Source organism: Arvicanthis niloticus, chromosome 16, assembly GCF_011762505.2.
Source record: "Arvicanthis niloticus isolate mArvNil1 chromosome 16, mArvNil1.pat.X, whole genome shotgun sequence".
In the NCBI taxonomy this organism is placed as follows: domain Eukaryota; kingdom Metazoa; phylum Chordata; class Mammalia; order Rodentia; family Muridae; genus Arvicanthis; species Arvicanthis niloticus.
The window spans coordinates 69,875,195-69,887,299 of NC_047673.1; the positions used below are offsets into that span (position 1 = coordinate 69,875,195).

Genomic DNA, 12,105 nt, shown 5'->3' on the forward strand with positions numbered 1-12,105 from the left:
AGTGAGCCCAGTGAGGTGCAGGGGTGGCAGTGAGCCAGGCCCCTAGCCAGGACAGACTTAGCATGGGCTGTAAGGGCACACTATTCCTGTCCTAAGGTCCTGGCCCCACCTCTCAGTGCGGGTAGAACACTCACTTCACTCTGTAAGGCATTAGGCTCAATCTCCAGTGCCATTAAAGCCCTGAGTCAGACACGTATACATGGACATTCTTAATATCTGCCTATGTTGCCATGGTCTGTCCCCATCAAGAGCAACAGGTAAAGGCCACACCCCCTGGGTCATAAATGGGGCCACCTCATTCCCAGGATTCATGGAACGCATAGGAAATGGCAGTCCCCAACACACTTCTTTATTGAACACAAGGGCATGAATGTGTAATTACAAGACATACAAAGAGCCTATGTTTATCCCCTGGGGTGGGGTAGTAACTACCTCTCCTGGGACATGCTGGAGCCCTGCTTTTAAAAGGGTCTGTTGTCCATGCTGAGACTGAGCTAGGGTGGCTCCCCACTGTCCTGAGCTGCTAGCCACCCTAGGCTGGGGTGGCAAAGGGCAGGGACATAAGCTCACCCAGAAACACACAATTCATTCTGCATGGCCAACTACACCCCAAAGGTGGATGGGTGGAGTTTAGTACTGCTTTTGTTCCGTATTCCTGGTGTACATCCACAGCAGAGAGGAGATGGCAAAAGAAGCCTGCCTTTTTGTCTAGACAGTACAGAAGCAACAGGAGGGTCTCTGCAGTGCTCTCTTCCTATTCATGGAGGCTATGGCTCTCTTTCAACACCCTCCCTCTGCCTGGCTGAGCCTGAAGGAGGGCATGACCCCTAGTCAGCCTGGCCCACACCTCCCCTATTGCAGCCCAGACTTCATCCTGCAGTAGTTACTGTACGCTTCCTCGAACATGGCCTTGCAGGGGAAGCGGGCCTTCAGCTTAGAGCAGATGAGGAAAGAGCCGCCCATCTTGCGGTGCAGAGAGTAGGTCTCCTCTGGTGGTGGGATGAGGCGGTGCTTCAGCATAATGGGGATCAGGTTATGGATCTTCTCAGTAGTGCTCTGGGTACCAAAGTCAAAGGGCTCTTCCGAGGCAAAGGCCTCCCCCAGGATGAGAATGGCATCCAGGTGGGCATCCTCCATGGCCTATCAAGAGGAAGGACAGAAATGACTGCGTCAGAAGCCCCTAGGCCCAGGTCTTACCATAGCTCTTCATCTCAGCACCAAATTCTACAGTCTGGAAGACATGAGAGGTGACAGGATGACTTTGGTCATAAACAGTGGTAACAGGTAACTAACATCAACCCTCAGGAGCCGAGCAGACACAATACCACACGTGAGACACCGTGGAGTGCAGGGGCCTTCGCTCCTCCCACAGCCCCCACTTCTGTCTTTCAAAGTTCTAGCCAAAAGCACAGATCACAGAATAGGCAGCACCTGGGCTCAGCCACTGTGGAGACTATTGTAAGATGGGAGCCTGCCTAGCTCCTAGCACACAGCAGTTGTCACCTGCCAGGCACGGGATGCATGAGAAGTAACTCGCCAGCAGAGCACTGGAGGGACATGGGCACCCAGGTCTGAGAGCAATCAAGCCAGCCGCACAGAGACCTTAGATGGTGGGAAGGATATAAAGGGGGGCCACCCATCTTGATGGTGTACTCCTACTATGTGTGAGCCCAGGTCAGGGAGGGTCAGGTCCCTGATAGCTGCTGGGTGGAAAGGCTCTAAAGGCCTGGGTTCTCTGTCCATCCAAACAAGCCATCCCCTGCCTCTTGGTGACAAGGGCAGGCAGGCAGCACTAGGAAAACCCTAAGCAGAACAGTCCTGCTCTACCCCACATACTTCCTACAGATGGCAGTTTTCCAAGGGCCCACACGGGCCCCCAAGAGTAGCTGGTTCTTAGGTACCAAAGGAAGACACAGTGGTTCCTACAGGAAGCTGGGCCTGAATCTCTCAATGAGCCTGGGCAGTTCACTCACCTTAACCTCATAACCAGTAAGGAACTTCATCTCTATGGATTTCTTTAGCACTGCCTCCCTGTCCTGGTCAGCGGCAGCCCGGATGACCTGGGAAGAACAGAGAGGCTCCTGCCTACCCTACCACAGTCTTCCCAAGTGCTTCCCAACCCTGGGCCTGGGATCAGAGCCAGCTAGGTGGACCTGACAGGCTGTGGCCAGCTCCAGATGGCTCTCCCACAAGAGCATTGGCTCTTGGCCTTTGAAATACATGGGCCAGGGCCCCATTCCTGTTCTTACCTGAATGTAGAGGTCAGTAAAGGATCTGTCATATTCTCGAGTCGCCCCAAAGTCCAGGAGAGCCACCTACAGACGGAGACACCACACTGAAGCTTTGCCCTGTGCTGTTGTTAAGCACGGGGCAGACAGAAGGAAGGCTCAGACTGGGGCTTACCTTGTGCTGCTGAGGGTCATAAAAGAAATTGGACCAGTTGGGGTCAGTCTGCATGACATGGAACTCAAACAGCTCCCTCAGGCACAGCACTAAAATGTTGTAGCAGATCTGGGGACAGGATGGGAGACAGATTAAAGTCTTTGCCTCCTGAACCCCACCCTAATTGCTCCTAGTGTGCTACCCCAACAGAAAGATGCAGTCACTACCCGTTGTCCACCCTTCCCCAGGGAAGGCTTAGGGTCTCTGTTCACACCATTAGGTTCCCAGCACACCAGGTGAACACACTTGGGCGCACCTCATTCCGCACTTCCTGGCTCAGTCCTTCTGCCTGGTCCAAGGGGAAGCCTGTTATCAGCTCTGTGGTCAGCACATGGGGGCTGCATAGCTCATCCACAATCTCAGGCACATAGAAGAAGGGGTGGTCCTTCAGCAGCTCCCTGTGTGGAGAGGGAGCTCACATCTAGTCTTGACCCACCTCCCAAAGACCCCAAATGGAGAGCCCACCACAGGGAAACCTACTCTGTAGTGGGGAGGATGTGGCCACACCCTGGCCCCAGGGCCATCCACCCTTAAAAACAGATGTGCCTGCCCACCTGGGTGCCCCTCAGCCTCCTGGGGTCCCCAGAAGAGCCACACCTGAACTTCTTGGCATAGGCAGCCTCCCGCTGATAGTCACACTCAAGGGTAAGCTCCCGCCTCAGCACATCAATGAGGTGCTCAGGAAACAGGCCTGTGGCAGAACTGGGGCATCAGATGGGAGAAGGGGATCTGCAGGGCTTTCCCTGGCATTCCCGGAACCAAACCCAAGTGCCCACCCAGCCCTCCAACCTCATGCCTACGGCCCAGCCTGACCTTCTGGAAGCATGTTACTCATGTTCAGCACAGCCATGAGGTTGTTGACATCACTGTTAATGCTCTGGGCCACACCAGGGTACTGTAGGGAGAGAGGGGAAGTCACCTAGGGGGCAACAGGGCAGGCTGTCACTGCCCATTAGCTTCCCAGCCATATCTGGCCAGCTTGTTTGCAACAGAGCCAAGACTGAAGGTTGCCATAATCTGACCCATCACCACCCTCTCTCCATCTCTCCTTAGCCCACCCCAGAAAAACCCAATGGCTCCAGCCTGGGCCCCAGAAAGCCATTATGTGCCAAGACTGCCTGAGGCAGCTTTGTCCCTCTAACTCCTCGCCTAGCAACCACGTTCCTAGCACCCAGTGCAGCCAGGTGCTAAAAAACAGAATGACGGGCATCTCCAGAGACATGGGAAAGACCCTACTCTCAAGTCCTGTGAGGACACACAGAGCCATCTACCTGGATCTTCATGGCCACCTCACGGCCATCCTTCATGCGGGCCAGGTGCACCTGCCCTATGGAGGCAGCTGCAAAGGGCCGCTCTTCAAAGTACTCCAGCTTGTCCCTCCAATGGGGGCCCAGGTCATTGTTGAGGGTTTTCTGGAAAGAGGCCAAGAAAGACGGGAGTACAGCCTGGTTACCTGGGATACCCTAATATGCACCCAGATTGCCCCACCACTTGCTCTTAGATGCCCAGGGTTGAACAGTGGTTCCCCCAGCCCATCTCCTGCCAGCCTCACCGTCATCTGTTTCAGTGGCATGAAGTCAGCACTCTGCCTCACCCGCTCAAAGATCTTAGCCAGGTGAGGGTTGATGAAGGCATCATCTGGAAGACAAGAGAGGTCAGGGTGGGCCTTCCGTTAGGGATGCACACAGGCCAGTAGGGCTGCCCAGGTACCACTCGACAGTGTGGCCTCCTGAGTAAAACGGGGCCATTAAGCTTTACCCTCTGTTATCCCGGGATCTGAAACTCAGACACAATGACAGACTCAGCCTTGGCTTCCTCCTGGCACACAGACTCCAGACTGGATCTGTAATGCAGACAGGGGTCTTCTCTGCTGAGCACAGTAGTAAGATACCAACCAACACAAGGCACAAGCCTTTAGATAGAGTTTACCGCAGCTTCCCCTCCCTAGGAGAGCAGCCAGGAAACAACATTTTTATATCTAAGAGATGAAATTTAAATTGCCCATAATCTGACCATCCCTTTTACTGTGTACTTACTTCCTGCCTAATGTGGTACTGCATAGACTATCATGAACACACCAGTGGATGGCTTAAGTGACAATGGCCCTCGTAGGCTCATATATTGAAATACTTAGTCCCCAGCTAGGAGAACTGTTTGGGAAGGGTTAGGAGATGTGTCACTGGGGGTTTGAGGTTTCAAAAGCTCAAGCCATTCCCAGTTAGGTCTCTCTCCTCCTCCTCCTCCTCCTCCTCTTCCTCCTCCTCCTCCTCCTCCTCTTCTTCTTCCTCTTCTTCCTCTTCCTCCTTCTCCTCCTCCTCTTCTTCCTCCTCATCTTCCTCCTCCTCCTCTTCTTCCTCCTCATCTTCCTCCTCCTCCTTCTCTTCTTCCTCCTCTTCTTCTTCCTCATCTTCCTCTTCCTCCTCCCTCTTCCTTGTCCTCTCCCTCCTGGCCCCTCCCCCTCCTCTTCCTCCTCATCTTCCTCTTCTTCCTCCATCTCCTGTAGGAGGAGCTAAGGTGGGAGAAGAGGAGAAGGAAGAGGAGGAGCTAGGGGAGAGACAGAGGAACCAGAGAGGCGAACATGGAGGCAGATGTTCACGTGTCTCTGCCAGTCAAAGGTAGTTGGTATATCTAGGTTGGGTATTGGGTTACACTTCTGATTGTATGGGCATCTTGTTATTGATCATTACCAAATATATAAGCCTTTGATTAATCTTTAAGCATTAGAGTCTCATTTTTCTACCAGGCCCACATGGTTGGCAGGATGGTCTGGGCAATGCCCAGCCTTGCAGAGACAGCGTGGAAGACTGGCAGAGCCATCTCCCTCACTGGCGTCTCGTGGATGGCAGTGCTGATGTTTCTGGCTGGCCACTTCTAGCTGCTGCATGCACATGGCCACATGGCTGAGCTAGGCAGAGCCACCGCAGATTAGCCAGTTGGCTTAACCGGCAGCCACTTTTTAAAATAATTACTACAACCATCTCCCCTCTCCCCCTCTATCTGCCTCATGTGTGTGGATCAATATATAAGCTTGAGGCTACGACACCAGTGCCATGGTTGCTACACCAGTGCCATGGCTGCTACACCAGTGCCATGGCTGCTACACCAGTGCCATGGCTGCCTACTGTCATGTTCTCCGCCATGATGGCCATGGACTCAAACTCCCCCTCTAAGTTGTCTTAGTCATGGTGTCTTACCACAGCAATAGACAAGCAACTATGACAGTGTCCTACCCTCCCCTATGTGCTTGCTTTTTCAAAAGACTTGGGAGTACTAACAGCTGCAAGACACGAGACACCAGCACAGGCCCTCACAGGCTTTGCCAGCCTGAATCCTGCTTGTTCTTGGCCCTGTAGCACAGCTCCTAACCCTACCAGCCCACTGCATTTTCCTTCATTTAAATCCTCAGACACCACACCACACTAGGCATGGTGTGGGTACTACTGGGCTTCAGTTATGTGCTGTCCACACACCTTCCAAAAAGTCTGTGCCCAGCTACATGTCTGCTGCGCACAACACCACCCTGAGAGTTGGACCTGGTCAAGGGAGTTAAGGCCACCTGCTCTCCCACCTTCCCAGTTAGAGCTACTACAGAGATCAATGTGGTCACTCCCCCTCCCTCTGCCCTCTCTCTGAGGTCACACACTGACTCCCAAAGCTGAACTGCAAGCTCCTCTACTAGTTCCCAGTGACCAACAGAGCAGGCAGGATGACAGGACCAGGCTGCCATGCCTCTCAGTTTCTCAAAACACCCACCCAGAGGCAAGAAACATGACCCTGGCTGAAGATGACAAACATCTCTGTGTCCCAGACTGCCACAGCAGCTCTGTTCCCATAGCTAGACACTCTGCCCACCACTACCCCCACTCTGACACCCACGCTGGTGCAGGACTGAACCCTCCACTCACCCTGGATGCTCAGCATCTGGCCCAGCTTCAGTGCAGCCCCACGCACCTTGCACAGTGTACTCACAATGCGCTCTGCATTCGCCTCTGACAGGAAGGGGCTGGAATCCAGCACAGCTTTCTTCCCTGTGGGGCAGGAGGGGCCAACATGCATTCCAGGTTTAGGAAGGGTGACTGAAGAAAACCTTCATGATGCCTAGGCATAGGGACTCAGGCAATATACACACTTGTTAGGTGTCCACGGACACAGAAGGAAATTTTAAATCCCTATGCACCTCCTAGATAGCCCTCCAAAGCCAGGGAGGCCCCCCGTACTAGTGAGTCAAGTCTGGCAGGAGGGCTAGGAGGAGGTAAGCAAGCCTCTACCCTACTTGTCCTGGCTGATGAGTCTCTGGGTCTGTGCATTGTGCCGCATGGGTCTTGGCTGCAATAAGGACTCCATCGTCAAAGGTCAAGGACGGAACAGTCTTTGGGTACTGTTTCTCCCCTCTGCCCTACAGCTTGGTACAGCCAACTGGCTCAAAGACAACCCCTTCTAGGACAGAGTGGTGGCAGCAGCTGGGTGATGACTCCAGGGAGCTGACAGTGCCAAATGCATCCTGCTGTCAGCCATCAGCATGGCCAAAGGGCACCATTGCTTCTGCCCATGTGCCAAATCCACCCTGAGGCAAGGGGGAGCACAAACAGGGGTCTAAGCTGCTAGGTCCCCTGTCCTCGCCAGCCCCTGGCAGCTCCTTCAGCACGTAGCCACAGGCCTGGAAGGCCAAGGGAAGAGGACTTAACAACTGCCCTTGCATCAGGCAAAGCCTAGCCTGCTTCTGGCAAGCCAGAGAAGGGGGCTACCATGGGGAGAAGAATTACAGAGCCCTCAATTGCCAGCCGCCAGTGACAGACACACTGAGGGCTTAGGCTCACCTCTTGGTCCAAACAGGAGGACAAGACATGCAGGTAGGAGGGTCATGCCACAGAAGTCTGGGCTATCCCAAGACCTACTTAAACCATGTTGTAGGACCAATCCAGGACAAGTGGGCCCAGAAGTGACCCTGGCAACAACAAAAGGCACCACCAAGAGTGGGGCAGCCCTCCTATGTCCTCCCCAGGCCCCGGGACTCAGGGTCAGGAAGACAAGAGAGGAAGTGAATACAAGCAAGGCCACTAATTCCAGGACAAAGGAGCAAAACTGCCGCTTACCTATACACAAACCACGCCTCAGCAGAGTCCCATCTCCTGGTACTTGGAAATGGTGTCTGGCCCAGCTGGCTTTCCTGGGCATCTCCACCCCAGGGTGGGCTGATCCCCATAGGCTTGAGACATGTTCCCTCCCCAGAATGGCCTGAACCAGGCAGGACAAGCCAGAAACATGGTGGTGTGCCACATGTAGGACAGGGTCTTCCAGGCAGAGCCTGCTAGCCTGGCCAGCAGCTTCAAGGTCAGGGCACTGTAGGCATGTTAGGAAGCCAGAGCAGGTGGATCTTCCAGGGCCACTGACCCTGGCCAATGCCTCAGGACCTACTGGTAGGGCTAAAGGAACCTAAGCCTTGGTCACTAGAGTCCCTGAAAAAGGACACCAGCTATGCCCTTGAAGGCAGACTGGCTTCTTCTTCTATTAGACAAGGTAGGGTGGTAGGGGCTGGCAGGGCGCTGGGTCTTGGGAAAGCTCGCTTCTCATCCAGAAAAACACAGGCTTCACATCCCAAAGTCCTTAAGCACCAGCACTAAAAATACCCATACTAAATCCCCTGTTGTCAGGTCCCTTCCAAGGACACACAGACGTCCATCCTAGGACTGGAGCCTGAAAACCCGGTGAGTCAAGTGCTCCCTGGGAAGTGGGTACACCCCCTCAGGCTCCAAGAGCATGAACCATGAGTAGCAAGAGGTCCCATGAATAGATGTGAGAACCATAACGAACCTTCATGAGACTGCAGTTCTCGAGAAGGACCAGAACAGAGAGTACTCAGCCCAGAACTTCAAATGCACTTGAAAAATCTACTAACAGAAACCTTGAATGGCTCTGCTGGGTAAACTCCCAGTCACCTACCCTCAGAGAGGGGCTCACATGGCATCCCATGGCTCCTTCCACGGTCTGAATCCAAGCATCAGGAAACCCTTTGGTTTTGGTGGGGCCTGAATGCAGAACCTTCTCTACACACACAAGTGGTCACTGAACTGTACTCCAGGCAAGCCTAATGAGCCAGATGCTGGGAGGCAGAGAACAGAGGTGGTGTGATCTGTGTCTCAGAGACAATAGTCTCTGGAATGGCCTCTCTGAGCCATGTTTAATGAAGGAATGACACAATACGCCTGTCCCGATGCCTACATCCCTACCCTCAGGGACAGAGGAGCTCTGCATCTGACCTAGCCAGATTACAATTCAGAAGGTCCTCAGGAGCAGGGCAGAAAAGGAGAGCAGGAAGAGGAAGGCACACAGGTGGGCAAGTGAGTGGGAGGTGCATATGCTGGTGGTAGCATGAGTGCAGGCAGAGGGAGCCAGAGGCAGAGTCAACTGGGGCTGAAGGAGGGAGCCATCTCCAGTTCTCCAGTCCTCCAGCCCTCTAAGCAAGTCAGTGTACCAGTCACTCAACCCCAGGAACACCATCTACATTTCAGAGGGTTCCTGCAGTTGGGGCATGGGGTGGTCCCTGGTGGCTGACATTCCTGGAATAGATGTGTGCTGTTCACTGATGGGCTAGACCTTCCAGAATCATCCACCCTTTCTATACAGGGCCCTGCTCACCTGTGGAGTTCTCAGAACGCAGACTCTTCTTGGCAACTTCAGCCAACGCCCCAATACCCAGACCCACAGCCAGTCCTGGAAGGGTAAAAAAGCGGGTGCGTGAGTGGCTGGGACCACCCAGCTACCAGGCTGCTGATCAGCCGGTAGATAGCACTGCAGTACACTGACATTCCGAACAGAGAGTAAGAACACACACTGGTTTTAAGACAGTCAGCTCTGGGTAAGGGCTTCCTGTGAGTTTGCATAGCTCTCACCCATCACCTGTGACAACCCACACTCATGAAAACATAGACAGACTCCACATTGGGAGGGACCAGCACAAATGGGAAGATGGAGCAGGCCTGGTCTGGACCACTTCCTGGCAATACAACTATGGAAGACAACCACTCACTCAAGTCTGCAAGAGCATCCAGTAGTCTTGAATTTTCTAAGTTATCACTGCATCAATATAAAACAGATAGCAGTAAAAGCTGGGATGTCCCTCAACAGCAAAACCACGGGGTGTCCCAGCTAAAGTCCATGGGGCCAGAACAGACCCCCTCCCTCCCATGCCAGCATCCCTGGCAGTGACTGAGAGCCCTTGGGTCTTCCTTCCCAGCAGGTATGACTGGGGCCAGGCAGGAAGCCTGGGAGTCTGGTTCAGGGCCCACACCTTCCTGGAAGCTCCCTTCTCAAAGGCTGTACTGGACAAGCATACCACTCAGAGACAGGGTAAGGGGTAGAAAACTGTTCTCCGGTCTTTCTACAATAATAACACATTACAGAAAAACGCTGGATTTGCTGAAAACTTATTTTAAAAAGTTTAAGTGTGTGTGGCCACAACATGCTTTTATCCCAGCATTTTGGAGGCTGAGGCACAAGGTCTAACAAGTTCAAGGTCACTCATGGATGCAAAGCAAATTCCAGGATATCCAGGAGTATATATGGTGACCTTGTCTCAAAAAACTACTCAAGTAATTTTTAAAATGCTTTTTAATTACACATTTAATACTATATTTATCTGCCACTAGGTGGCAGTGCACGCTCTACTTTGCCCACCCTAACAGCTCCCACCTCAGAGGTCACTAAGAGAAGTGTCAAGTGCCCACACTCTGGCAACAAAACTACTTGTTTATTCAAAACAATCGGGTCAGTGGTGACAAAGGAAGTCTTGTGTCAACTACATGCATGACTTAAGATTTCTGGAGGCCATTTTAAAAAAAGGTGAGCGAAAACACAGTGAGTAAATTCTAATGCATTTAGCCCGGCACATTTACAATAGAAATCGGCATAAACACTGAAAGCATTTCCACCTCAGGTGTGTGCACTGTCTTCAAACCCTGTGGGAAGGCACATGCATAGCACAAAGGGACAAGCCAAACTGGAAGAAGCCACAGAGACAACCAGGACATGTTGGTGCCCTGGGACAGGGGCATTGTGTGCATGTCTGGTGGGGCAGGTACCAGCCCTTTAATACTCCTCCTACCCAGGCGACTCTGGAGGGCACTGAGCACTGGAAGCCAGAGTCCTGGTTAAACATTAACTTCCCACCAACTGTCTTCCTCCCTGCTAGCACAATATCTAACTTAGCAAAAGAAAGGAGGACAGGCATTAACCTTCACCAGTGCCCCTCTGGAGCCCTTTCAGCTTAGAGCAAGCCCTGAGACAAGCCCACAGAAAAGGCAGGCAACATCCCAGGTCATGGGCCTGTGCAGCTGCACATACAATAGTCAGAGACCTCCTAAGCAAAGCCCGGCTGGACTTAGCACTGTGTCAACTGTTCCTGGCTGTTTGTGGGCTCCAGGCAAAGCACAAACTCTACCATGGGGGGGGGGGGGCTGTTATTAAACAAAAATTCCTGAAGGACCATTCTAGAAACGAGGCCTCTGGCTCCTTCAGTAGCTGCACCAGACCCAGGAGCTGCCAAGAGAGGGACAGGCTCCTGCAGCAGGCAGACCAGAAGGTAAGAACAAGCTCACCCAGCCAGCAATCATGATCTTGGCCTCTCCGGTTCTATGAACCCAGAATAAACTGGCTCCCCCTTCACCGGGCCTGTTATAATGTGATTCTTGGAATGCCCCGCCCAGAGCCAGGTGAACCTGGAGTAACTAACTGTGAGAAGAGGGGAATTTCAGGCTGGGATTTTTCTGCCACCTTAAGGTACCCTGCTCCTGCACCCAAGGACCTCACACAGCACTGCCTCTCCTACTGTGATGATCTGTGTCTAGAAGGCTTGTTCTCTGCATGTCACTGAGAGGAGAGAACCACTCTTGGAAGCCTGACCTTCCTCCTGGCCTGTAAGCACACTGCCCATACATAGAAAATCCCTAATACTTCTCATTAAAGGCAGTTTTGCCATCAAGAAAGGAAATGACAGGGCACAGAACTCTCCCACAGGCAAAGCAAAGGTATAGTGGGTGCATGCCCAGGTTGGGAGCCTATTCTGGGTAACGTGGAAGCCGCTCCTAGCCTCCCCACTCAGGTCCCTCCCTCACCAGAGAAGCAGTCACTCCACTCCCTACAGTCACCACAGGTGGAAAAAGCAAAGAAGCTTTTAACAACAGGGGCCTTCATGAACAGGCTGGGTCACAGGGAGAGCGGGACATCAGGCCACCACTCCTGCTGCTGCTGCTCTGCCTGGTGAAATCTCATGGCCTGTTTCCAACACATGGCTGGAGAGGGCCTCTGCAGAAGCAACCCGACAAGAGCACTGAGACAGCAGGCACTGTAGACGAGGCCCCACCTGTACTCAGGAGGGACACAGGGTCTTGTGTGTGTGCTAGACAAGATTTCCATCCCCTAAACCACATCCTCAGCCCTAACTCCACTTTAATTAAGACACATGGCTCACTCACGCTGCTAAGAAAGTCCACATAGAGCAGACAGATGGACATGGCTAATGTCCTTTCCATGGGTATTAGCAGTCTACTTCTAGATGAATACCTGGTATCCAACAGCAGCCTCACTCCCACAGGAGCTGCAGCCCAGGAGGAAGAGGAAGAGGAACAAAAAGGAAGAGACAAAGCTCCCTGAGGTGTCTTCTCCCAG

The 12,105-nt window shown here is 52.9% G+C and overlaps 1 protein-coding gene across 1 annotated transcript in view; it reads right to left on the bottom strand.

Annotated features, from left to right (window-relative positions):
* Positions 1 to 327: 327 nt before the first annotated feature.
* Positions 328 to 12,105, bottom strand: part of Coq8a (coenzyme Q8A) — a 30,311-nt gene continuing 18,533 nt past the window's right edge. The window contains exons 5-15 of the mRNA XM_034520057.1: positions 9,079 to 9,153; positions 6,348 to 6,470; positions 3,995 to 4,080; positions 3,714 to 3,854; positions 3,256 to 3,337; positions 3,040 to 3,133; positions 2,699 to 2,840; positions 2,404 to 2,511; positions 2,250 to 2,315; positions 1,974 to 2,060; positions 328 to 1,140 (exon numbers count right to left, since the gene is read on the bottom strand). Coding sequence (XP_034375948.1) covers positions 853 to 1,140; positions 1,974 to 2,060; positions 2,250 to 2,315; positions 2,404 to 2,511; positions 2,699 to 2,840; positions 3,040 to 3,133; positions 3,256 to 3,337; positions 3,714 to 3,854; positions 3,995 to 4,080; positions 6,348 to 6,470; positions 9,079 to 9,153 — 1,292 coding nt within the window. The 3' untranslated portion in view covers positions 328 to 852. The remainder of the gene's footprint in view (positions 1,141 to 1,973; positions 2,061 to 2,249; positions 2,316 to 2,403; positions 2,512 to 2,698; positions 2,841 to 3,039; positions 3,134 to 3,255; positions 3,338 to 3,713; positions 3,855 to 3,994; positions 4,081 to 6,347; positions 6,471 to 9,078; positions 9,154 to 12,105) is intronic.